At 37.0% G+C, this 27,798-nt stretch overlaps 4 protein-coding genes across 4 annotated transcripts; 3 read left to right on the top strand and 1 right to left on the bottom strand.

Moving 5' to 3' along the window:
- Positions 1-410: 410 nt before the first annotated feature.
- Positions 411-2,745, top strand: LOC121746711 (TORTIFOLIA1-like protein 3). The gene is made up of 4 exons (XM_042140628.1): positions 411-1,322; positions 1,405-1,489; positions 1,559-2,022; positions 2,108-2,745. Exons 1-4 carry the CDS (start codon positions 519-521, stop codon positions 2,474-2,476), a joined length of 1,722 nt encoding a protein of 573 aa, XP_041996562.1. The 5' UTR covers positions 411-518; the 3' UTR covers positions 2,477-2,745.
- A 51-nt stretch (positions 2,746-2,796) lies between these two features.
- On the bottom strand, positions 2,797-5,922 carry LOC121746712. The gene is made up of 4 exons (XM_042140629.1): positions 5,836-5,922; positions 5,157-5,333; positions 3,308-4,426; positions 2,797-3,006 (listed from the first exon to the last, which is right to left on the bottom strand). Exons 1-4 carry the CDS (start codon positions 5,848-5,850, stop codon positions 2,971-2,973), a joined length of 1,347 nt encoding a protein of 448 aa, XP_041996563.1. The 5' UTR covers positions 5,851-5,922; the 3' UTR covers positions 2,797-2,970.
- Positions 5,923-12,989: 7,067 nt separating this feature from the next.
- LOC121746471 (pentatricopeptide repeat-containing protein At1g74850, chloroplastic-like) lies at positions 12,990-17,213 on the top strand. The gene is made up of 4 exons (XM_042140309.1): positions 12,990-14,867; positions 15,764-16,078; positions 16,179-16,286; positions 16,551-17,213. Exons 1-4 carry the CDS (start codon positions 13,042-13,044, stop codon positions 16,846-16,848), a joined length of 2,547 nt encoding a protein of 848 aa, XP_041996243.1. The 5' UTR covers positions 12,990-13,041; the 3' UTR covers positions 16,849-17,213.
- Positions 17,214-25,497: 8,284 nt separating this feature from the next.
- On the top strand, positions 25,498-27,212 carry LOC121748914 (transcription factor MYB1R1-like). The gene is made up of 3 exons (XM_042143479.1): positions 25,498-25,786; positions 26,069-26,277; positions 26,580-27,212. Exons 1-3 carry the CDS (start codon positions 25,549-25,551, stop codon positions 26,940-26,942), a joined length of 810 nt encoding a protein of 269 aa, XP_041999413.1. The 5' UTR covers positions 25,498-25,548; the 3' UTR covers positions 26,943-27,212.
- Positions 27,213-27,798: the final 586 nt, after the last annotated feature.

Raw genomic sequence — 27,798 nt, 5'->3', positions numbered from 1 at the left:
TTATTTGTTCGGAAACATCCAAAGACATTGTTTGAACTTCAAAAACATCAATTGTGATGACGTTTTTCTCATATTCAGAATTTTTTCGGGATACAGTAGTATGAAAAAAAAATACTATGTTTGTCCATACAACATAAAAGTCCGTTAGAGGAGTGGCAATTCGGTTAAAATAATGACATGGTGCATAAGTTTAATACTAGTCATTAAACAATTAAACATTCCACACAAGAATGTCCAGTTCATTTTTCATTTCTTAATCCCCCAATTATCACTTAAAACAAAACCCCTCCACAATTAGTGCTTTAATTAATTCACAAGCATATGCCCACTGGCGGGGAGACCACCCTAATACGACACCGTTTACCCAAACCCCACGACGTCGTTTACCTCTCCATCCAACTATATAACTAATCACCTCAAACCAGTAAAAAAAACTGCCCAACCAAATCCAACCACCGTGATGCCGCCGGCGCCACCGTTTCCAGCCTAATCACTCTCCAATTCCTTCCTAAACAACAATGTCGGGCTCCAACAAGCAGGCGCAGGCTCACGAGCTGAAGCAACGCGTGCTGACGTGTCTCCACAAGCTCTCCGACAGGGACACCCACGCCGCCGCCGCCGCGGAGCTGGACTCCATCGCCCAGACCCTCCCCTGCGCCGCCCTCCCCTCCTTCATCTCCTCCGTCACCTCCACCGACTCCTCCGACCGCTCCCCCGTCCGCCGCCACTGCCTCCGCCTCCTCTCCGTCCTCGCCGCCGCCCACCGCGACGCCCTCTCGCCGCACCTCTCCAAAATCCTCTCCTTCCTCCGCCGCCGCCTCCGCGACCCGGACTCCTCCGTCCGCGCCGCCTGCGTCGCCGCCGCCCTCTCCCTCGCCTCCCACCTCACCTCCCCTCCCTTCGCCTCCCTCGCAAAGCCCTTCCTCGAGTCCCTCTTCTCCGAGCAGGACGCCGGCGCCCAAAACGGCGCTGCATTGTGCCTCGCCGCGGTAATCGAGGGTTTCCCACACCCCGACGCCGGGAGCCTCCACAGGCTGCTGCCGAAGCTCGAGAAGCTCGCGAAATGCAATGGATTCAAGGCGAAAGGTGCGATCTTGGCGCTCTTTGGGAGCATTGTTGAGGTTGAGGGAGTGCTTAGCAGTGGCGGAGTGAGGAATTTGATCAAGTGTTTGGTGGAGTTCTTGAGCAGCGAGGATTGGGCGGCGAGGAAGGCTGCTGCGGAGGCGCTGATGAAGGTGGCGGCGGTGGAGAGCCAGAGAGATGCGCTTTCGGAATGTAAAGCTTCTTGCTTGAAGACTTTTGAAGCTAGGCGATTTGATAAGGTTTGATTTTTGGATAGAGATCGGATTTTTATTGGTTTGGATTCTAGTAATTGTAATGTGTGTGTGTGATTCTGATAATCAGGTGAAGGCTGCGAGGGAGAGTATGAATTTGATGGTGGAAGCTTGGAAGGAGATTCCCGATCCAACGGCTGAGGTTTCATCTAAAGGTATGATCTTTAACATAACTTGATTTCAGCATTCCCTCGTTGTGTTCTTATTGATTTGGCGGTATGCAGAAACTGGGGCGGGCTCGAAAACCGAACCATCTTCGCAAGTGAAGAAAATTAGCCAGCATGGCTCTGCTGCTTCTGCAGCAAGAGGTAGAGCTTCTGTAGGGAGCAATGGGAACAGAACTAGTCCTCCAATGTTCCGAAAATTGGATAGGAAGAACCCCTCCAACACGAAAGTAGACGTTTCTGCTGCTGCTGATGATGCTAGTATTAGCTCTTCTGCCACGCCTGTTTCTGGATATAAGCGTGGGGATGGGGTGGGTGGAGAGGAGAGGAGGCGGTTTGAGAATCCGGAAATCAGAAGGGCGCTGTTCAGTGAGAGCTACGAGAAGCGGGATCATAGTGTTGTAGTTAGTAATGAAACCGGAGATATGTGTAGGAATCAGGGAGACTGTGAAGATCTGTCTCTGATCAGGAAGCAGCTTGTTCAGATTGAAACTCAGCAGTCGAATTTGTTAGAAATTCTTCAGGTAGTTTTATTTTGTCTGCTAAATGTACTACATTTTCTATAAGCTATGATTTGCTGATTTTGTTTATCATTGTTTTGTAATCCAGAGATTTATTGGGAGCTCACAGAGAGGCATTCAGTCACTGGAGGCGCGTGTGCACGGTTTAGAGCTCACGCTGGATGAGATCTCGTGTGACTTGGCTGCCTCCACTGGGAAGATGTCAACAAATGGAGCTTCGTGCTGCTCACTGCCAGGTGCAGATTTCCTCAGCTTGAAGCTGTGCAGAAAGACACAAGCGCTGTCTGCCTCTTGCGGAACCTCTCCAACGACTGCAGCACCTGGAAGCATTCCTCGTAAGAACGAAGACAGTGGCAGAGGGTTTCTGTTGCAGAACCGGAGGCGTCCCCTCCATGGGGGGCGTGGGGTTATAGTGATGAACCCACTAGCTGAAATCCCTCCTCAGGTTCATGCTTGATTGAGGATTTTCAGACATCATTCTTTCTTACCAAGAATGTTTTGAGCTATGTTTGTCAACTCAATGTGAGAAGAGACAAGGAAGACCGATGCACCGCCTTTGGCCAGAGTTGCTCCGACTGCGGTGGCTCAAAATGTTGTAGAGTAGATGCATTTTGTAATCCATTTTCATATGTAGTGATAATCTGTCTTGATTTAGGATGATGACTATATCATCATTTGTATGTACATAGTGCTGTGAAATGAGATTCAGCTTTTCTAATGTGAAAACTCATGACTAACATATCTTTGCATCCAGAAAATATGAATATTGAATACATATTGAAGATTGCAAACACTATTTTAGATTAACTTTGAAATATTCAACTACAGATTCTTGGGAAACCAGATTATATATTTCATGTCATTCTCTGAAAATGCAACTTACTACTGTAAGATTACAAGTGATTGTCATCATCTCTCTTCCAAAACACACCGAGCACACGAAACGCCTTGTCAATGCCACCACTTCTTCTCAGACAAGGATATAAGCTGCCAAATTGATGAGCAAGTAATAAGCATGTGTCAAGATTGATCAACCACAACATTTACAAGATGTTTAGAGTTTGATACAAAAAACATTTTGATATAAGAGGAGATCTAGTCATTGAAACCATCTGTTAATGGTGATTAAGTGCAAACAATAAAGAGTTAAAATTTATGAATGTAATGATACAGCACTCATCAGAAAGGAAGTAAATGCTTCATAGCAAAATACATATTCATATGAACAGGCAAGTGGATGCACAAACAGGAAACAAGCAACGTAGTTGAGAGGTTTTCATTCACTAACCTGACGAGCAACTTGCGCCAATCGCCTACTGTCTCGGGATGACTCTGACAACAAGCTAGCCTTGGATGACTGCTGGTTCTTACGAGAACTTTTATCATCTTCATTTCTCTTTTCTACCTCAGGTGACAGTGACACCTTCATTTCAGATTCGTTCGGGGCTCCTCTCTTGCGCTTCCTTTGAAATGTGTATTTGATGATTCTTTCCCTTGCGGGTTGGCTTGGCATATCACCATTTTCAACATCCCCTTTAGAAACAGAAGGCAAAAAACTTTCTTCAAGCTCAGTTTCTTCCCCTAACGGCACCATCTTTTCCTTCAACCCTTCACATCCCTGGTCAATGCATTTGTTCTCAACTTCATCCGTGCATAGTATTGGAGCTACGGATGAAGGACTCTTACTGGAGTGAGCATCATCTTTGACTGAAACAAGATTATGTCTTGATGAAAGTTCTGGCAACGGATCAGGTTTCTCGAGAGGATCACTTGACTTCTTAGTCAAACATGTTACAAGTTCTCTTTGTTTAGTAGATCTCTGTCTTTTCCGACGAAAAGGTAGGAAACTACTTAACTTAACATCCGCCAACAATTTGCACTCAAGCTCACTCTGAGTTCTAGCCCCAAATGATGGATCTTTGCAGGTGTATCCACCCTTTTCCCGCTCTTCGCTGCTGTTCTTGTCCAACAGATTCCCCTCACACGCACGGATTCTCTGCGTACAGCCATTTCTATATAGCCCGGGCTCTTTATAGCTGTCTCTTAATGCTATTGAAGACAAATCCTGATCCCTAATATGTGAACTGCACGTGCAATCTTTCTCGCTATAATAACACTCCGAACATTCCTTTTGCTGCCTTGGGTTAGGCATTGTGATTTCAGAAGCTCTGGCAGATTCATATCCATTGTTCGGATGATGATATTTACTAGATCCATATGAGTAGATTGTAGTAGGCACATCATTTACGTTCTGCAAACTGCTTTTCTTTAACATTTCCAGCTCAGCCTGTACCTCTCCCAACTCTTTCCTGAGATCGTTGACGATACCTTCAGCTTCGTGAAGTTGAGCTTCCAGTTCTTCAATCTTCTTCTGCTGATTCAGCGCAGCAGCTTCCGCCTCACTAGTCTGAAAAAGTTGTTCAAAATATGAGCAAAAAGATTGCACCTTTGTGCAGGATTTTACGCTGCACTTTTCTTGTTTGTGTGCCGGATTTTACGCTACACTAGATGGAAATATGCTAACAGAAAATGCAAATATGTTTAAGTATGTCACAACACAAACTCACAAGAGAAAAATGTGCTAGTATTTCTCTAGCCAAATGCAATCAAGCATCATAATGCCATATAGTTCAGCTGAAAACAAATACTTTGGTAGCACAACATTAATACATTTGGAAATAGACACTCAATCGAGAACGCCTCTGAATCGAAGAATCAAGAAAGAAAAAGAAGTAACTTTTACGACACACAAACGTTAAGGCGAAAGAATAGGTAGACATCACAAATCAATATAGGTAATCAAGCATCTCCAATCAGAAAATCGTTTCAAGAAACAAAGCAGTCACACTCTAAACGAACGAAATTGACACTCAATTGAGAACACCTCTGAATCAAAGAATCAAGAAAGAAAAAGAAGAAAATTTTAAGAAACACAAACGTTAAGGCAAAAGAATAGGTAAACATCACAAATCAATCTAGGTGATCAAGTATCTCTAATCAGAAGATCATTTTAAGAAACAAAGCAGTCACACTCTAAACGGACATGGCCTCTTTTCAACCAATGCACATATCTCCAAAACACCTCAAAATCTTAGAAAATCCAACTAAAAATGGAAACTTTAAATCAGATAGCTCACCCTATCATCCATCATTTTCTTGAGGTGCAACAGCATCCGCAGCGCCTCCTCCTTCGCCACCTTCAGCTCGTGCTGATACTGCACGGCCCTCCTCTCGGATGACATAACCCGAGCTGCTGCCTCCTTCGATATGTTCAATATTATATCAGCATACGCCTTCTGCAATCCTATCACTTTCTGCACAAAATATTACCAGCCGAAGAAAACAACTTTTAGTCCAAAAGAACAACAAAATGCTCATTTCAAGATATACACTTCGAAGATACAATAAACCATTCCAAGATACCTAGAGAAATTCATCAAAACATTACCCCATTTCGAAAATTTAGATTAGTATCAAGAATAACTTGTTCAAACAGTGAATAAAAGCATAAAAAGGATAATCAAAACACCACTGCATTTTCCAAAAATACTCAGAAATGGAAGAAAATTCAAAACCAACAAACGAAAACACACCGAAATCGCCGAAAGCGAAAGCGAAAGCATAGAGATCAAGAAAACAAGCAAACGCAAAAAGGATCGAACTTGAAAGCAATCAACAAAAATGCAGGAGTAGAAAAACGGTTAGCACAATCAATTTAGGTAGTTGGTGCGGCTGTTGCCTGTTGAAAAACAAACAAGTAGTTGCGCTTGCGCCGTCGTCTGCGGCGTTGGAGCAAGGATCGGCGGCGGAGGTTACCTCTTTGGCGTCCATTTCTCTCCGATTCCTCAAAAGGATTCAGAGAAAAAAGTTGGTTTTTGCTTAGGTTTTTCGGTCCGAAGAGACTCTCTCTATAATAAAAACTTGCTTCCTCGGCAGAGCTGTCTGTTATGAACTGAATCTTCTGATCACTGCGAAATCTCCATTCTGCCCCTGAGTAATCCGCTTATTACGGGAACGCCCAAGGCGCTGCAACCTAGTGGGTCCCGAGGTCTCCACGTGTAGCTGGCGCGTGGGGCCCACGCGGGTGTGATGGCCATGTTTTTTGGAGGGAAAAACAAAAGAAGGAAGAGCGATTTTGTTCCACAAACTGAAGTCAAAGCGCAGTAGCGACTCTTTGACTCCCTTTGCTTCTCTGCCGCTTTCGCCGCTAATCAGCGTCTCCTCCTCCACGCGCCACCGAGATCAGGCCATCGAAACCGTAGCAGCTGATTCCCGGCACAAATGCGGTGGAAGGAAACCCTAACATTGCCAGGTTTCGATCGGATTATCGTCATTTTTCGATCATTAAGATCACCATATGACCTATATGCGAGTGTGTGGATGTATGATTTGTGCTCTTGCTCTCTTTCCTTTCTTCTTTTGTACTAGACAAAAGATATCATTCCTTGTTTGTACTGCACTTTTTTTTGTTCCGGATTTAGGAGAGACGCATGACCCTTATGCGTCTCTTTTTAATGAGACGCATGACTCTCATGCGTCTTTTATTTTTTTTAAATTCCACCGACGACGCATGAGCGTCATGCGTCTTATGGAGAGACGCATGACGCTCATGCGTCTCTAACTTGCTTAAATCTGCAAATCCAGCCAGAATAGGCAGACTACACGAGAGAAAGGGAGGAAGGGAAAAATTGGCGATTTCCTTGGCGATTTCTTGGCGATTCCCGTCGTATTTCGGTAAGTTTCCTTCAATCTTTCAACATTGCTCCCTTATTTGTTGTTTATATGCATATTATTAGGGTTTTTAATAAATTTATTGTAAACTTACTATATTAGGGTTTATTGAAAAAAATTATCTTTAATTGTTGTATGTATATTTTTGCAGAAATCATGCAAGTATTCGTGAGTTTATATTGGGGTGGAAGAATATATCAACTTCCTCATGTGGGCATTTGTTATGATCCTCCTCGTGCGAGAGCTTCCATCGTATTAGATTCATGTGTTTCATTATCTGAATTAGTTGCAATGATATGTGCTAAGATAAGAATAGATTCCAACCAACACTTCATCGAAATATCTTGGAGGCATTGTTTCTTGGGTACCGGTACGAGTTATGTATGTATTGCGGTTGACAGTGATCAAAGTGTGTTTTATATGTTCAATGCGGCTCTAAATTCTACTCGGCATATTGAATTATTTGTTGAGTATTCGTCTGTTGGAAATGCCTACATCCTACCAATTGTTGATCATGGTGTTGGATCATCTACGAGGTTTGAACCTATGAGCATCGATTGCGGTATGAATGAGCAAACAGATGCTGCAGATTTTGCAGATGTTGGATTGAATACTCAAGAGAATGTACAAGAGCATGCTGATGTTGATGTTGTACGAGGAGACCTTGCAGATCCAGAATTGTCGTCCTCATCGTCTGATGATATTTTAAGTGATGATTCCGGTGCTGACTCTAGTGATGAGGAGGTAGTGTATAAACCCGTCGTACAAGGTGAACAACCACTTCCAGAATATGTTCACACTGGGTTGAAATATTTTCGCAAACTGCCAAGTGGTCCTACTGAGGTACCTGAAGTTGGTAATGAACGCAGTACCATGTACTGGGATGAAGAACACCCATATCGGATTAATGCTGGAACAAAATTTGATAGCAAGCTGCATGTGAAGACTGCTATTACTATGTGGAGTCTGAGGCAACACCGGCAATTTAGGGTGGTTGAGAGTAAATTAAGAAGGTGGCATGCCGTGTGCAAATTTCCTAATGGGAGGACAGAAGATGGGACAGCTATTATCAGCGAGACCGACGCTGACAAAGCGAATGAATGTCGGTGGGAAGTTTCTGTTACACACATGGCCCATGATGATATGTGGGAGATTAGGAAGTGGCGGGGACGCCATAGTTGTGAAGGTCATCGTAATGATAGAGGACATGCTAACTTTTCATCACCAATGATTGCTTTGTGTATTCGCCATCAGTTGCTAAAAAATGCCGAGTTTAGTGCCGCCGCCGTAAGAAATTTTGTTCATGACAAATTTCATGTGGTAGTCAGTTATAAGAAGGCATGGTATGCACGGAGAAGGGCTTTAGAGATTGTATTTGGTGGATGGGAGGAGTCATTTAGGGATTTACCAAGCTACATGCTTGAACTGCAGTATAGGAATCCAGGCACCATTGTTGAGTGGAGGCATAACGAGTTGTTGAGCCAGGGCCGTACTAAAGTCTTCTATTACGTGTTCTGGGCACTTGGGCCTGCTATACATGCTTTCCAGGAGTGCCAACCAGTTTTGACAATAGACGGAACTCACCTCCGAGGAAGATTTAAAGGTAAGCTGCTTGTTGCTTGTGGTGTTGATGCTAACAAGAAAGTCTGCCTATTCTGGCTGGGTTTGCAGATTTAAGCAAGTTAGAGACGCATGAGCCTCATGCGTCTCTCTATAAGACGCATGACGCTCATGCGTCGTCGGTGGAATTTAAAAAAAATAAAAGACGCATGAGCCTCATGCGTCTTTTATAGAGACGCATGACGCTCATGCGTCGTTAAAATAAAACGGAAAAAAAGAGAGACGCATGACTTTCATGCGTCTCTATAAAAGACGCATGAGAGTCATGCGTCTCATTAAAAAGAGACGCATGAGGGTCATGCGTCTCTCCTAAATCCGGAAAAAAAAAGTGCAGTACAAACAAGGAATGATATCTTTTGTCTAGTACAAAAGAAGAAAAAACCCGCTTGAAATGGTTGCATTTTTTGTTCTACGTCTGGAGCTGGTTTATTTGGGGATTAATTGTCGTCATGTTGGAACCGCTTTTATAATCATGAACTATTAATCATTTTGTGATTTGATCCGGCATAATTAGGCTTTGCTAATCAAACTGATACCATGTTGCTATGTTTCTGATGAAGTACTATTATGTTTGATTGTGTAGGTGAAAATGCTACTTTTGGTGCAGAGTAGGAAGTATGCTTCTCTGCACTGAAACACTGCATAAATCTTTTCTTCAAAATGCAAGGCTGCATCGATAAATGATTATCGCTTGGTGAAAGGAATTGGAAGAGAATGCAGACACCCAGGATAAAAAAGTTACCATAAGCGGCGGAGTTGATTCAGTATAACGAGTGAATATACCCCTGTTTCTGTTACCAGCATCAACAAACCGTATGTTTGGATTAAACGAAGGGAACCAAGCAAGAAGAACAAAGCAAGATGAAAGAAAGAAGTGAGAAGAAGAAGAGCTGGAACTGGAAGCAATTTTTATAACAGAAGCACATCTCTTAGCCGGAAAGTAGTTATTAACTGATTTGGAAAGCCATGACTATTATCTGTAAGTAGCGTTATCGCAATAGCTAGAGAGTAAAAACATGAGCGTGAGCGTTTGTGTGCATTCTTTGTTCTCTTTTGTGTTCATAGCGTGAGTGTTTGCATAACATGAGCCTTCATAGAGATTCTTCGATCTCTATCATCGTAATAATGCAAAGCCTTTGTCTCTCAAGTTTGCTTAGAAGTGAAGCAGCAAACAGTTAATCCCACCAATCTTGGGCCTCTCTGTACGATAGTTTTAACAGCCAATGTTGGAAGCTGTACATGAGATTGCCATTTACATTCACCGATTTCACAACCTTGACTTGTTTCTGCAAGGGTAAGAGTATGGTATCTCTGGACTTTTTGTTCAATTTGTTTGCGTGTTTCAAGTTTTTGTTGGCACATGTTTTTATGACTTGCACACCCTTTTTAATGTCCATGTGTTCCTTTTTTCTCTTCTCTCATTCAGTTAGATGGTATCAAATCAAGGTCACAGTGAGATGTGAGGATGAAGATTATGGTTCTGTGGTTACTCCAGCAAGACTTATTCAATATGAAGGTCAAATTGTAAAAACTTATTCAGTTAATTGAGTGATTTTGTTTCTGCCAACTTATCTTTTGCTGCAATGCATCGACTTCCCTCCATCTCTTGTGCCTTTTTTGTTTCTCCTCTGTCATTATTCTTGTACACGCCGTGCTGCTCATATCGAGTTCCTGGATCCCGACATCTTTGCCAAGTTTATAACGTGGTCCTTCCCAGAATTGTTTGTTGTTGTTGTTGTTGTTGATCTTTTATCCTTACATGTCTACTTTTCCATCCAATTTTTGAATGGAAGTAGTTAAATACCAAAATTTTGTACTTGGTAGTAATAATTTAGTAGTCTATTGTTCATGTATCAAATAGTTATGAATAGGTATTTGTTGCTCATTTCATTGCGATATTCAACAAATCTTTACAGAAGTTCATCCCTGTTAAAACAGAACGTCGCCATTAGAAGTATAATTGTTCGTGTTGGTTTAGCGGTAGAGAACAAAATAATACTAATAATCAAGCTTAAACTCAAATCATTTAGTAACGATGCACTTGATAATGCCTGAGGCACTTAATACACATTAACCCTTGTTTTTTTATTAGTACTATTAAAATGGAAACCTTGAAAGACACTTAATAACTCCATACATTTGAGTTACTTTGGATTGATTCTTATTTCATTGAAAGTGTGAAACTTGAAAAATACATATAAATGAAAATATTGAATTAGCTATCTTATAAATCATAGGAAATAGGTAGGATGTAATTGTATTTTATATAGTAGTACTAAATTTCTAGAAAAGAAAATTACTATATTCGTTCACGAAAAAAAATCATACAAGTAATGTTTTAAATTTTAGTCGTCCATCAAAACTAGACTCTATTTATTTTATCTCTACTAAAGTGTGTCTCATTTTGCACTAATAATATTTCAACAATTTTTTTTTCTCTCTATCTCTTTTCTTTTACCATTATTTGTATAAATATTAATGTGATCTACTACTAAGATTTCATTTTTGGGGATAAAATGTCATACATGAAATTTTATGGTGATCGAAATGTTGACATAAAAGCCAAAATTACACGTCAATTATCCAAAATTACACACTAATTACGTAATGGACATGTAATTTTGGTTATCATATCAATATTTTGGTTGCATAAATTTTTTGTTGAACATTTTATTCAGAAAGAGTAGTATATCGTAACAACTATGCGTTAAAACTCGTGTAAACTAAAAGTGTATATTATTGTGGGACGGAGAGAGTAGTACACCGTAACAATGAAATATTTTCTAATAAAAAACGATGACACGTTTACGAATAAAAATCCCAAATGATTAACAAAATAACTCTTTGCTCTTACTATTATTTTGAAGATTGCATCAAGCATAACAATATAACTATCAATACTGGAGAAATAAAGGCATTGTTAACTTTAATTTAAATCTAATAGTAAGATTACTCAAGGCTGAAGTTTTAAAATGTACCACTTGTATAAATCTAAAATAAAAATAAAAATAAAAGTTTGAAATACTCCTAGTTAACTATACTTTTGAAAGTTAGTTAATAGAGTTAGAGACGGGAAATTACACCACATATATAAAAAGTTTCACCAATGTTTCAATTCAGTACAAAAAAGTTTTAAGTTCACGTACTTCATACAAAAAGTTTAATGAGTGTGTCAAACTAATACATTCCGTCAAAATTTCTCTAACACCGTTACTTTTCCTATTTTTTTATCCTATTCACACTTACTTGATTCCCTGCACAATTTATGTTTTATACACTGAATAAAAATATCAAACATCCTGAATTTTCAGCTATCGTTTTAATCCACCATAAACTAAATGTCGTCGGAGCTCTCTCCCAAATTTGAAATCAAACCCTTCACCTCTTCACGTCTATCTAGGGGTATGGAATTATACCGAAATACCGGACTTACCGTACCGAAAATACCGATTTTTCGGTATACCGTAGTTTTCGGTGTGGTAACGGTATTAGATTTTCTATACCGCGGTATACCGGTATACCGTTGATTATTAAATATATAATTATATACATACCTATATATATAATATTTATGTTATATTTATAGGATTATTATTATATATATATAACCCTTATATTTATAGCAGGTTGGATCCTCCATTTTCAGTCTCATCTACAAGTAATGTCTTTTGTCAAATTCACCAACAAGGTTTCATTAAATGAAGATAATGTTGCTCATGATTTTATAATTTGTTTTTGATTTGGTTGTCGAAGTTTTATAAATTTGAATATTAGAATGATTGTATGAAGTTTAATTGTTATGTACTTTTTGAAGTAGTTGAATAATAGAATAGTTTTTTTAATATTTTGGGTATAATATATTATTTTTCCGGTATAACGGTATGCCATACCGAAGTTTGGTATACCGCAAAAGTTCGGTATACCGAAAACATGGTATGGTAACGGTATAAAAAACTACAATATCGAATTTGGGGTATACCGAACTCCGGTATATCGAAAAATTAGGTACAATATCGGTATGATGTTTTGTCATACCGTAACTTTCGGTACGATATATGGTATGACACTCAAAGTACGGTATACCGTACTGAACCACCCTACGTCTATCGCTGCTAATATTTGCTGCCTCAAGCTTCGCAGGTCACTGAAACTTTCACAAATTTATAATTTCCATGGCGTCGAAGAGATATTTAATTCTGCATTAGTACGGTGTGCAAGATTAATTAAAAAGTCATGTTTGAATTAAATGCATAAATTGTCAACCTGAATCAGATATTTGTCATGTGCATTGTTCCGAAAGTGAAGATCAACTATGTAAATAGCACTTACCTCCCTTCATTCATCTCTATTTTTCATACTGATTATGATTAAAAAATACCACTCCATAAGAAAAGTAACGGTGTCACGTGGATTTAGACCGAATGAATTAACTTGAAACACTAATTAAATTAATTTTTTTTGTATGAAATATGTAAATTCAAAACTTTTTATACGTAAAATGTAATTTCGGTGTTAGAGACACAGTTACCAGATTTAGGCCTTTGTAATTTTGTATGTATAATTTCTTTATCTTGGAATGTAAAAGTAAGCTACGTGTTCTTCATCTTCTTTCTCTACCCAAACCGCTAAAACCCCCCAAAAATCCAGACACCTTCTCCGACCTCGCTCCAAATGACGAAATTAGCCCTCTCCTTCCACCAAATCCTCCCCCCTATCCTCACCCCCACCTCCCCCTCCCACCTCCACTTCCCCGTCAAATTCCGCCGCCGCCACCACCACATCCCTTCCCCCCGCCGCGGCCTCGCCGTTGTCGCCAAAGCTAAGAGCAGAGAGCTCATCCTCGGCAACCCCAGCGTCACCGTCGAGAAAGGCAAGTACAGCTACGACGTCGAAACCCTAATCAACAAGCTCTCCAGCCTCCCGCCGCGCGGCAGCATCGCCCGCTGCCTCGACACCTTCAAAAACAAGCTCTCTCTCTCCGACTTCTCCCTCGTCTTCAAGGAATTCGCCCAGCGCGGCGATTGGCAGCGCTCTCTCCGTTTATTCAAGTATATGCAGCGCCAGATTTGGTGCAAGCCGAATGAGCACATTTACTCTATAATGATCGGGATTCTAGGTCGCGAGGGGCTTTTGGATAAATCCGCCGATATTTTCGATGAAATGGTGGCGCATTCGGTTCCTAGAACTGTCCTTTCGTACACCGCGATTATCAACGCTTATGGTCGAAATGGACAGTATGAGGTTGCTCTGGAATTGCTGGATAGGATGAAGAAGGATAGGATTGTGCCGAATATTCTGACCTATAATACCGTGATAAATTCGTGTGCACGAGGAGGGTACTCGTGGGAGGGTTTGTTGAGCTTGTTTGGGGAAATGCGGCATGAGGGGATTCAGCCGGATTTGGTTACTTACAATACATTGTTGAGTGCGTGTTCGAGTAGGGGATTAGGGGATGAGGCGGAGATGGTGTTTAGGACTATGAACGAGAGTGGTGTTTTACCTGACATCACGACATATAGGTATCTAGTTGAAACGTTTGGCAAGCTGGGGAAGTTGGAGAAGGTCTCTGAGCTGCTGCAAGAGATGGAGGCTGGGGGGAATTTGCCAGAGATAATGAGTTATAACGTGTTGTTGGAAGCTTATGCCGAAGCAGGGAAGATAAAGGAGGCTATGGGTGTTTTTAGGCAAATGCAGGCTGCAGGGAGCATGCCAAATTCTGGAACCTATAGCATCTTGTTGAATTTGTTTGGGAAGCATGGGATGTACAATGAGGTGAGGGAGCTCTTTCTTGAAATGAAGATAAGTAATACTGAGCCGGATGCAGACACGTATAATATACTTATTGACGTCTTTGGTGAAGGAGGATATTTCAAGGAGGTGGTGACACTGTCTCATGATATGATTGAAGAGAATGTTGAGCCGAATATGGAGACTTATGAAGGGTTGATTTACGCTTGTGGGAAGGGTGGGCTTCATGAAGATGCAAAGAGAATTTTACATCATATGAGTGAGAAAGGATTGGTACCAAGTGCCAAAGCATATACTGGGGTGATTGAATCATATGGTCAGGCAGCTCTATATGAAGAGGCTCTTGTAGCCTTTAATACGATGAATGAGGTAGGGAGCACACCGACTATTGACACCTATAATGCTCTGATTCATAGCTTCGCAAAGGGGGGACTCTACAAGGAAACTGAAGCTATTTTGTCAAGAATGGGTGAGTTGGGTATTCCCCGAAACAGAGATTCATTGAATGGTGTGATTGAAGCATATAGGCAGGGAGGCCAATTTGAAGATGCCATAAAAGCTTATGTTGACATGGAAAAGGTTAGATGTGATCCTGATGAATACACTCTTGAAGCAGTCTTGAGTGTCTATTGCTTTGCGGGCCTTGTTGATGAAAGTGAGGAACAGTTTCAGCAAATTAAGGAGTTGGGTATACAGCCAAGCGTGATGTGCTACTGTATGATGCTGGCAGTTTATGCCAAAACTGAGAGGTAACTTCAACCCTGGCATTTATCTGATTCAAGAATGTATTTTTTTACTGGTACTGATGCCTTTAAGATCGTATGACTATTATGGAAAAAAAATTGCAGAGTTCCAATCTAACCACAGAAATTTTGTTTGTGGAAGAAAGCAATATAGATTTTGTCAGTATGGGTACTATTATCATTGTTCCAAATCAAGTTCATGGCTTATAGCTGATAAGATATATGTGCAAACCCACCCTTTAGTTGTGTGCTTCTCTGTGTTATGGCTTGTTTTATTGATTCCTGTTAAGTCGCTGAGAAAACTGTCTTGCATGTTAACTATAGAAAAACGTGACAAGGTGGCAATTAATTATGACGGGACTTCAGGGTTTAGGCAAACTCCCTAGGACAAACATTGGTTGGTAATTGGAAATTTAGGGTGTAAGCTGTTAGAAAATGCACAATAAGCAACATTCACTCTTGGTGACAAGGTCCCTGCAACACAAAATAAAGTACCAGGCTAACTATATAATGGATAAAGAATTCACATCACCCTGTTTTGTGTCATTCTATAAGACCTCTATGTGTACATTTTTTATGATAATGAGTTAATGACTAGTGTTCCTTTGTGTATATTTCACACAGGGTTCTATATTTTTCTCAGATTAATTTAGAGAAAACACTAACATTCCCGAATTTGATGCCATATATCAGCTCTTTGAAATGACTCTTTTTATACTGTTATGTGTGAAACTTCACCACTTGTCATTTAGGAACTCTGGAATTGTAATGGATGGGTAGAGTTCCATTTTTATTTTCTGGATTGAGCAGATGATTATAGGATTCTGAGTATCGTACAGCCTTAATGCTTAGGCTGTTCCATGAACTACTCTTATATAACATTATGAAGTTGTTATTTTCAGGTGGGAAAAGGCTGATGAATTGCTAAATGAGATGCACACAAATAGGTTCTCTAATATTCACCAGGTCATTGGACAAATGATCAAAGGAGATTTGGATGACTCAAGTAATTGGCAAATGGTAGAATATGCATTCGACAAACTGAATTCTGAGGGGTGTGGTTTTAGGATCAGGTTTTATAACACAATTCTAGAAGCACTTTGGTGTTTGGGGCAAAAGGAAAGGGCTGCAAGAGTGCTTGGTGAAGCAACAAATAGGGGCCTATATCCAGAACTATTCCGTAAAAACAAACTTATTTGGTCTGTCGATGTTCACAGGTATCACTAGCTTCTCTCTTTTGCTTTTCTTTCTCCATATTATGAGATTTAATTACATCATTGATGTACTGTTTCTCGTATCTTACTTTGGATCATTCAGAATGTGGCCTGGCGGCGCGTGCACTGCAATATCAGTCTGGTTGAACAATATGCAAGAGCTGCTATCTAATGGGGAGGAACTTCCTCAACTGGCAACCACAGTTGTTGTGTAAGTGTTAGCATTGGTTATTTTGAAATCTCTCCTTATTTTTTCACCGTTGCTTTATAAATGTTCAAATGATGCTCGACTCTACTTCCACTCACTGAACTTGGACTCAATTATTTAGATGTTACTTAGCGACACCTCACTTTACTTGCTTAGTTTTACAGAACATAGATATTCCTAATTCTACGTTCTAGATTATAAGAACAAAGTAATGAGGGTTTTTTCTTTTTGGGATTGTTATCTATAACTAGTTCCCTGTTTATGCAGGCGAGGGCAAATGGAAAGGAGCTCAATAACACGAGAATTCCCTGTCGCAAAGGCTGCATATTCTTTGCTGAAAGATGTATCGTCATCCTTCTGTTTCCCTGGGTGGAACAAGGGACGAATAGTCTGCCAAAAGACTCAGCTCAAGCGCGTCTTTTCTCAAGACTCTGATAGTGAGAGCGTAGTTAACTTATCAAACTCTCCTTTCCCTCTCTCTGGAAACCTAAAGCAACAGAAGAGCTCTGATGCCAATGGTGTCAGTTTGAGGACAGACACAAAACTCATGGCAAGTGGTGTATGAACGAAGAGTAACAGGTTAATCGCTGTCCTTGGATCCCTTCTTTGCCCCTAGAGGGGCCAAGAAACACAAGAACCAGCAGCAGCAGCAGCGACACTGACAGTTTACTGGTGCCTCAAGCAACGAGTAAGAGTGCAATGCTGCCTAACAGAGGCGATTTGACACGAGATTAGTGCTTTTCAATGTGAAGGACTCAATGGGTCCAGCCCACTTATGTTGTGTCGGGAAACCTTAAAAAAGACATGAAAATCTGTTGGTCCATGCGGCCACGTGGAGGCGAATATATATATTTATCATGTGTATTTCAACTCATGTTTCGCATAAGTTGATCGACCACATAATCGAGTGAAAGATCATTATTGGATCCATTGTCTGTCTGTCTGTCTCTCTCTCTGCACTGTGGTGTGTTTTAGGTACATGATCTGATGCAATTGTGCCAAAAGAGATATGGTACAATATTGGTTAGGAAATTGACAGATTGATTCATCTCATTGTGTGGATTGTGGAATTGCAATAGCAATGGATGGAGGGACAATAATTGGGCACACATAATGTCAAATAATGAAGGAATAATTTTTTTTTTAATCAAGATTGATGAATGATGATAACCTAACAACCATGTGATTTTGACAGCTAATGTCTCTTGATTTGAAAATCCATTCACCTCTTTCTAGTAAAACAATCAGCCTCTTATCTCCCCATCGACTTTATTTTTGTATTATATGATGTAAAACTAAGAGACACCCAATCGCCATTATTTTCCCTTAGGGTCGGCCGAAAACACCCCCTCCAATCTGCAGTTTTTTTATGAAGAACGTTTGTTTTTGATATTATTCCTTAGGGTCGGCCGAAAATAAAAGACCCTTCTCCCTTCTCATTCGTTCACTTGAAGTTGTAAAACTATTTCTACCCAATGAATCCGACCCCAAAACTATGTTCTAGATCCGTCACTCATCACTGTTCAATGCAACTATTGACGCGGCAACATCTGCAATCCAAAAACTGCATCAAGAAAGTGCAAGCCATTTACTAGTGTAATACTAATATACTACTTGTTCATAGCAAATGTAGCATGTTATGGAGGAGATATGATTCATTTTAGGTCACTTTTATAGTTTAGTGCAAGTTGAATATCTGAAAAGCATGTAGATATGTGTAATGGATTTTCCAGTGGTTGAGATTGGATTTGAAAGAGAATATATAGATGATGCTCAAAAAGATATGAAGCAAATGCATGGTTGCACCAATACTATGGTGGCAGACAAAATGGTTTGTGGTAGAATCTGGGGATTCCATCTTTCTATATAAAACTTACACTTATCTTTTTATCTTCTACACATAACTTTATAATATTACTCAACCCAATCTCTACTTTTTTTAATCAAAACTTATTGATTTCTGAATAAAAAAGGGTTCAAAGTTGTGAAGATAGGCATTTGGTGGGCCTTTTTTTTGATCTAATGATTTATCAATTGTATGGTTTTACCAAGTGTTTTTTTTAAGAAAGTAAGTTTTCAACAATTATATCCCATGTTAATAATGTAATAGAGACTAAAAATCTCAAGTTTGAATTTCACTTATGAGAAAGCGTATTTTATCAGTTACTCGAGAGCTTAATTCATTTAATTTGTGTGAGTATGGATGCGTTGTTTTAAAAAAGGTTCGGATTCGACTAACACTTTTACATGTCGAATGTGTCACTTCTCGTTTTCTGGGTGCTATTTACCTCTTTTAAACAGATAGTGGTTGTGGGATTCTTTCATTTACAAAAATCTCAAGTTTGAATTTCACTGATGAGGAGGCTTATTTTTTCAGTTACTCAAGACTTTAATTCATTTAATGTGTGTTAGTATGGGTGTGTCGCATTAAAAACGGTTTGGATTCGACTGACACTTTACAGGTCGAATTTGTCACTTCTCATTTTCTAGGTGACATTTACGTCTTTTAAACAGTTAGTGGTTGGGGGATTCCTTTATTCACAAAAATCTCAAGTTTGAATTTCACTGATGAGGAGGCTTATCTTTTCAGTTACTCAAGATTTTAATTTATTTAATGTGTGCAAGTATGGGTGTGTCGCTTTAAAAAAGGTTCAAATCCGACTCATACATTATAGGTCAAATTTGTCGCTTCTCATTTTCTATGTGCCATTACCTCTTTTAAACAACTGGTGGTTGTGGGATTCCTTTATTTACAAAAATCTCGAGTTTGAATTTCACTTATGAGTAGACTGTCTTATCAGTTATTCGAGAGTTTAATTCATTTATTTACTTGAGAGTTTAATTAATTTAATTTTGTGTGAGTATGATGTATCGCTTTAAAAAAGGTTCGAACCCGACTCACACTTTATAGGTCAAATTTGTCGATTCTGATTTTCTATGTGCCATTTACTTCTTTTAAACTCACAGTGGTTGTGGATTCTCTTTATTCGCAGAAATCAATGTGTATGATTAGTATGAGTGCGCCTCTATTAAAAAGAGTTCAAATTCAATTAACACTTTACAGGCTGAATTTGTTACTTCTTGATTTCTTGGTGCTATTTACCTCTTTTGGACGGATAGTATTTGTTCTAAGGTTGGATTAATAATGAACTTTTATTTAATCTACGCTTTTACCAATTAAGATTTAAGTTGTGTTTTATTGTCGCATTTGTTCTAATGTTGACAATTTACTAAATTACAAGACACATTCTAAATTTGAGTCTCATCCCAAACTAATCACAGCTATCACAATTATATAGTGCATATAAATTAGTCAAACTCCATATATATACCACACCAAATTACTCAAGTGTTTAAATATTATTATTCGTAATAAAAAATCTTAACTTCAAACATAATCCTTGAGTTAAAAATATTCATGTTTAAAGTGTTATGTTTGAATTACTAAGAAAATTATTAAAGGAGCACACAAATTGAAAGCATCTAAGGAGACTTTTAATGTTTACTTTTACCATTTGAATAAAGGGTTTGGGACAATTATTCCAAGATATCTAATGCAGTAATTTATTACTGTAATTGTTGTGACAATAATTGTTATACATATATACCCTAGCTACCATAGCATAAATCAAGATTCATTCTGTTTATAATATTTTCTATATTTAGTTCTTAACATCTTTACCGATCTGATCTAACTCCAACACTAATACTAATAGAATAATCGAGATTAATGGGAGGTGTATTATAGTATTTGAATAATTAATGAAGTACTAAAAAACATCTAAATCTCAAAACAAATTAAATTTGATATGTAAGCTGTATGGAAAAGTTTTTTTTTTAAAATACGATGTTAATGTCCAATAAAAGTGGCTATAAAGACTAAAACTAAAGCATCATGTTTTGGTATATAATTGAGCTATTTAAAAATGGGTTAATTGATGATATCCTGCGTGTCTTATGCGAGCTTCATATATGAGCATCACTATTGTTTGACGCATGTTTAGCGTTGTTTATTTTGATTTATATATTTAGTTTGATTCTAATACATTAAAAAATGTTATTAAAATTTTTAATTTTACAAAATTCATAAAATCAAAGCTTGATTTGTTATTTTATTAGTAATTAGCAAATCAAGCTTTGATTTTTATGAATTTTGTGAAATAAAAAATTTCAATAACATTTTTTAATTTATTAGAATCAAACTAAACACTAGTATATAAATCGAAACAAACAATATTAATTGTGCATCAAATGAGAGTAATGCTCACATAAGGTATGCAACATATCATTCTGCTGCTTATAAAATCATGAAATTTGATTAAATTTTGATTTATCTTTTATTTTTTAAAATTTAGATGACAATCACAAAATTTTTTATTTTTTTCAATTTTCCCATATGACCAAATTTAATTATTGATGTCATATTAATACACATATATGTCACTATTTATCGATATTACTAAAATTTTATACATATGCACCAATTTAGCATCGTATTTGTCTGGAGAATCATCGTGAGATAATTAAGAATTTTTGAAATTTCATGATTTGGTATATAAATTTGAAAAGGTGCAATACAAACAAAAAAAATTGATAAAACTTTGTGATTTTATAAGTAATTATATTTATATAATCCTTTTAAAATCGACTCATGTGTTCAATTATAGTAGTAATTTATTTTCGAAACATTTTCTTCAACACTAAGCAAGGCCTCGTATAATTTATGTGACCATCTCATTTTCATTATTCCTAACAAAGAAGTAAAGTAGCCAACATAGTTGCATGCTAAACTTATGTTAAAGTCAACTTAGCTGCATGAGTCCCTCTTTCATTGGTACCAATAGATTAGTGATTTAAATTAGAAATATTTTGAATATTCCACTGAAAAGAAGCAGCTGTTTAATTTAGGAATGAAATATAATTAAATTATGGTCTGTCGCATTAGATTTGAAAATGAAATAGTAGATCACGAAATTACAATTTCTTTTCAATTGATTACAACGAAATTTCAACGAAATAATAGATGATGTGACGGTGTAACCAACTAGTAGAGCATGTGTGTATTAAACGATGTCATTTAAGAATTACTCATAAAAATTGTTTACTATAGTTATATGTAGTACTACTTTATAGCAAGCTTGCTTTTATGTCAGTGGTTTTTCAATTTGGATTATAAACAAAATATTTCTACTATATATTGGGACCAATAAAATTACTAGTATGTATGGAAAATGATTTTTATACCTTATCTTAATCTTATCTGATTATCCGATTGTACCACAGGGACCCCATCCCCCACTGACCACTCACCATCATTCAATCAAAGTGTCACCATAAAATCAAATAAAATAAAGTTACAATTTGTCTATAGTAAAACTTACTACACTCAAATTAATGTAAAATAATAGAAAGAGGGAAATGTTATTACTAGCGTTAGTTAAAGATAGATAAGTGAGACTCAGAGATTCAGAAAAATAGAAAAATTAAATTAATTTTTGTAGACAAATTAAAATAAAGAAAATATTGATATTAAATGAATAAATTAATTTAAAAGTAGGTGAGATGGATATGGAAAGACTGAGTATCTGATGAAATTAATCAATTCACATCAAAATATACCCTTCTTTAAAGCCTCATTTTATTTTCCTCAAATAGAAAAATTATTAGATGCATGTAATTAATTTGTGTTTTATCCGACTCACACCTGATTTTGATTGCTAACTAAACTATCATTCATTTGCTTAATTTAAATTAATTCTTCTCTCTTACGCAGAAGCCTATTTAAAAAATAAAATTCGTCGTAGAAGTTTTGTTTCTCCCAAGCCTCTCCACATTTAAATATTTATTTTTCAAACATACAAATCATGCTTAGTTTCTTTAATATTTTTTTCACATCTCAATTTTTGTTACGCAAACCGTAGCGTTGCTTAGTCAAAATCGTTAGGTGAAAAAAATAAATATCAGTCTCTTAATAAAATTAAAAAGGTTTTCATTTACTAATAAACTATTAAGGACTAGTTATTACTAATATTTTTATTAATGTGCGGTCATTTCATACTTTCTGGTCCCAAAAATAAATACTAATATGATGCGAATTTCAATAAAATATAGTATGAGAAGTATGAGTAATAACGAATACCATCATAAAAATAATTTAAAATATATTATGAGTAAATAAAGTGACAAGAGAATGAGTGTCATTGTAAATCTAGTTACTATGAATCGAAAGTAAATAGTTTTGGACATACCAAAATAACAAAAAGTAACTATTTTTATGGATGAATAAAATATAGTACATTTTATTATAATTATTACTAATAGTTAAAGATAAAATTGTTGTATACCAATAGGCAATAATAGAATAGTAGTAGTATAATTTTTCGAAAAAAAAACAAATGATTAATTTTATTTCATCCCCCATAAGTGATGGAGAAAGTGACCAACCCTAATCATGTTCTAAAGTATGAAGATATATTAGTACTTATTTAAATTATCTTTGGACGAATCATAACGACTATACGCTGTCTTAAACAGACAAGATTGTCAGTTAATTATTCATTAATCCATTTGCTTTTCAAGTGATAATCTTATTTTTCTAAAATCAAATCCCAACTAGCGCTTAATTAATCAAAGTAGGAGTATTATATTAGGATATCATCGTACCGTATTGGCGGCAGTGCCGTGGAATCAAAATATATAGTCATGTAATTAAGCTCCCACTAATCTTATTTTAACCATTGATTAACTATTTAATTATGATAATATGTACGCTAATCTTGTTCGAATAATCTCATTACGCAACTTCCCTCTGATCTCTCACAAAGTACCAAAATACCCTTCAAGTGAAGAGGATTTATATTGATGCCCTTGAATAGTAATCTCCTCGTCTTTATAATATAAAGCGAATCATTTCATTTTATGGGATGACTATAGAGAGATATAATGAAAAATGATTCGGAAAAATATTGATGTTATCTTTTCGATAGAGAAGATAAGTCTAGATTAGGATAAATGTTCGATAGCTTAGAAAGTCAAAAGGGAAGTTCGTGAGAAATTACCATGGCTCATCTTGATTTGTCCGCAATTAATGTACAATCACGTTTTAGCCATCTTATGTATAAATGTAAAAATAAATGTAAGAAATTAACTTTTAGCAACGATTTTTAAATTATGGAACAAACTTTGAAATTCACCAAAATTATATTCTAGCCATTTGCCTGTTGATATTCAAGTGAAAAGGTTGAAATTCACCAAAATTATATTCATAATTTTTCTAGCCGGTTGCCTGTTGATATTCAAGTGAAAAAGATATATAGGATATTCTCAAATGTAATTTTCCACTCATGGCTCAACACGTTTCCAATTTCCCGTCCATACAAATTAACATAAATATCCAGTTCTAATTATAAAATAATTTTATAGCAGAAAATGGCATATTTCATTTTTGTTTAAAGTACTCTTTAATACTAATAAAATTTCTCCACAACATTCGTTAAACCTTCGGTGCATCACCATATATTGGTACCATCTTAAGTCTCCATTTATTTGTATTCTAATCATTTTTTCAATTTTAATAATGAAAGCTTATTTAAATATGCTACTTCTATTTTATCATTTGACAAGAAAATCAAGCAATTAATCTTGCTAACGCCATTTTAAATATAATTTGGCAACCAAATGACTGGCCAAATATATAATTATGGAGTAGTATTATCTTAAGAAAATTAATCTGACCAATTTTATTGGCTAATTAAATATAATTTCCCAATAATATTGTTTGTAGCTAAATGCTTACATAGATAGTTTTATTTTAATTGTGAATTTTCATTTGGTCAATTATTAAATTGATTAAATAAATAATAATCTGCCTAATAAAGTGATTTTACTCTTATTCAATATCTCATGTGTCTTCTCCGATAAATAAAGTTATTCACTGAAACTACGAAAATTCGCCAAAAGCAGGAAGAAATAAATAAGGCTAAATAAAAAAAGTTGTGAAATACTAATGAGTTTGAATATGCAGTTTTTTATTTCTTAGTTTTTTAATAAATAAAACAATTCAAGTACTATATAGTCTTCCTCAAAATAAATTACTATAAGGCATTAATCTCTCTAATTAGCACTTATATATGATGACATTAGGTATGTAAAGTAATTACAAGAAAATATAATAGTTGACTAATAGTATGAAATTACTGTTGTATATTTCTTTTCTTTGTTTTTGCATAAATAAAATTAACTATATATTCAAATGAAAGTTGATTAGGATTTTAGAGTCTTCAAATAGAGATGATTTTCATAACTCAATCGTGTGATTATTCACGGATGATGATATGTTTAGAAATACAACACACAAAATTAGATATTTCATTACAATCTCGAAAGTGACGATATCGTATGATATTTGGATGATATCATCGGATAACATTTGTGATCTTAAATTATATTTATCCGTAAATTTTAAGAGTGAGAAAATTTTAATAATACCATTAACAATAAATGCGGCACATCAATTCTCCATCCTATCATATGTCAATTTTATATAGATTTTTCTATTTTCTAAAACCTTTAATTCTATCAAATGTTTAGTTAGAAGAAGTGGTTGAGATACTATGATTTGAAATGGATCACAAATGGTCAAATTGATATAATTTAAAAGTAATATGCATCAAGACTATTTTATAACACGATTAAAATCACACTACAAAAAATAATTTGTAAGCAATCACAAGAGATGTGTAATTTTTGTCCACATTTTTAGTCAATTAGTTAGTTTCATTTAATGTAAGATTTGGCAGCCCCACCAACAAGGACAAAAAGATAAATTTAACTTAAATAAAATTATAAAAGTAGTATATAGTTTGAATTATTTCACAGATAACTTTTTAAAATGGAAACACGTGGACCTATTTGAGTGTAGTAAAACATGCCGTATTTCCTTCATTATAACATGCCGTATAAGAAATAATGAGTAACACCGCCACAAATTAAACCATCCTAATATCCTATCAAATCCAAGAATTAAATTGGCTTATCACGAAACTAATTACAACTAATCCGCCTAGCCAAACAGCTCCTTATCCTCAACTTTAATTTACCGTAGTAATATAATAATTAAATAAAATTCCAGCGCTGCATTGTACGGCCATCACGTTTCACAAAGCCTTTTTTCCTCCTCGTCGTCGTATATAAAAGGCGCTAATTCTACCACCATTTAACCCAATCCAAATCCATTTCCATTTTAGAGAGAGAGAGAGAGAGAGAAATGTCGCAGAGCAGCTTGTTGCCGTCGTCCGCCGCCGCGACCGGCGCTGAGATCATGCTGTTTGGTGTTAGAGTGAGAGTTGATCCGATGAGGAAGAGCGTCAGTATGAATAATCTGTCTGAGTACGAGCCGGTTGTGAACGAGGCGCCCAAGGATGTGGCGGATGCCGCCTTCGGCTACGCCTCCGCAGATGACGCCGTGCCTCAGCGTGCCGGCGGGAATCGCGAGCGTAAGCGAGGTTAGATCTCTGATCATCGTGTGATTTTGAATTTATTGAGTGTTTTTTGTTGACTCTGAGATTGCTTGTTTCTGATCATTGAAAATGATTATGGATTCAATTGATAATCAGAGGTAAAATTTGTAAAACTACGGTAAATATATGGTTAATCGAGGAAAATGAGAATCGATAGGAAATGGAGATAGTAAAACATGATTTTTGTGCTAAGGAGAGAGAAATGTGTTTTTGCTAATATAATTGTGACGTTTTCATTAATTTTGCTCGATTTGGACTTGTTTTCAGGAATTCCGTGGACAGAGGATGAACACAAGCTATTCCTCCTTGGATTGGCGAAGGTTGGAAGGGGAGATTGGAGAGGAATCTCGCGAAACTACGTCAAGAGCCGCACTCCAACTCAAGTTGCCAGTCACGCTCAGAAATACTTCCTCCGCCGGAGCAACAGCAATCGCCGCCGCCGCCGCTCTAGCCTCTTCGACATCACCACCGACTCGGTAATTACTTTTATCTGTGTATTTACTGATAGTAATTATTAGAGGATTGGTTGGTGCGATGCGGCTTATTGTTGGTGTGAATGAATTCAATTTGTGTGCTCAAGTAAATTTTGTATGCTTTGATTTAATAAATCGGCTGCCAGCTCGCATCTCTTTGTTATCAAGTAGAAACACACACTTTTTGCGGTAAAAAGCAAAAACTAACTTTATGAGTGCTAAGCAATTCCTTTATTTGAAATATTCAATCAACTTAGTTAATTGAGTAAGATTTAAACAGTAGTGTTTCTTGTTTGTTTTATTAGGTTTCTCAAATGCCAATTCAAGAGGCCAAGAACCACCACCACGGCCTAGCGAGCCAGTTTCCTGCACCACCCATCCCTTCCAAGGTCGGCAATGGATTCCCAGTCATGCCGTTCCCTGTGACAGTTGCCCCCGTCATGTACCCTGGGAACGCAGCCATTGCTCAAACTGAACGGGCCAAAATCTCATCACCTGCAATGCTCGTGCCTTGGTCCTCGGCGATGCTTGATCTCAGTTTGAGGCAGCATGTCTCCTTCGAGCCACCGCCTCTGTCTCTGCGGTTATCTCTCTCCTCCGGCCAGGATCAGCGATCTGCCTCCGCCTTCCAGATGAGGCAGAGCATCAAGATGGAGATAGCAGCATAAGTAAGGTTGCTTGAGTTTTTTTTCTCATAGATTGAGAAAAATAAAACATGCTGAAAAACAGCATCAGTAAATGGGAGTAGGGAAAAAAGGTTAAATCAAGAAAGTATTAGAGAGGAATAGGCAAAATTAGATGGCTTAGAAATTGTTCTTGTTTGCATTTGTACAGACCAGTTAACATTATGCCATGCTTTGTTGTACTCTTAATGTTTTTTGATGCTTTTGCTTCTTGTTTTTATCACCTTTTGAAAATAAAATAGCTTCCATTATTAAGTGATTGTGGTGTTTTAATGTTGTGTTAGTAGTAGTAGTAGTAGTAGAGTACTTTTTAAAAATATTTTTTCCAAGTAAATTAATCATTTTCTTAATGTTTGAGGAGAAACGAGATTATGATATTCTTGAATGGTGGGGTAGGACAAATCTTGAGGAAATCTTTTGTGTTGTATAAATGTGATGAAAAATTAGGTATCAATGTGATTGATGGGATTGGTAGGACCTTAATCTCTTTGAGCGGTATTCAATTATTCATTAATATCGTGTGTTATCCAAGTATGCATGAAGTATGTGGTTGGATATTAAAAGGTATGGCATTTCTTTTATGCTACTATGCTGTGTCGGAAAGCCAATCCGGCCAATCCACTCAAGTTTTCCATTGGTTAATTTTTTCGAGTTAATAAGTTTTCAATCTAACATGGAGCTTTAGGGTTTTGGAATTATTCTTAGAGAAGCCAATTGGGCCAACCCACTTAAGATAGAGAATTATATTTAGGAATGCCAATTGGGCCGACATAGGCTAATCTGATGTAGGCTACTTGAATTATTAGTAGTACAATTTTTTAAGGTTACAAGTTTTCAACCC

The sequence above is a fragment of the Salvia splendens genome, chromosome 9 (assembly GCF_004379255.2).
Source record: "Salvia splendens isolate huo1 chromosome 9, SspV2, whole genome shotgun sequence".
Classification (NCBI taxonomy): domain Eukaryota; kingdom Viridiplantae; phylum Streptophyta; class Magnoliopsida; order Lamiales; family Lamiaceae; genus Salvia; species Salvia splendens.
This window is presented reverse-complemented; position numbering and strand designations above follow the sequence as displayed.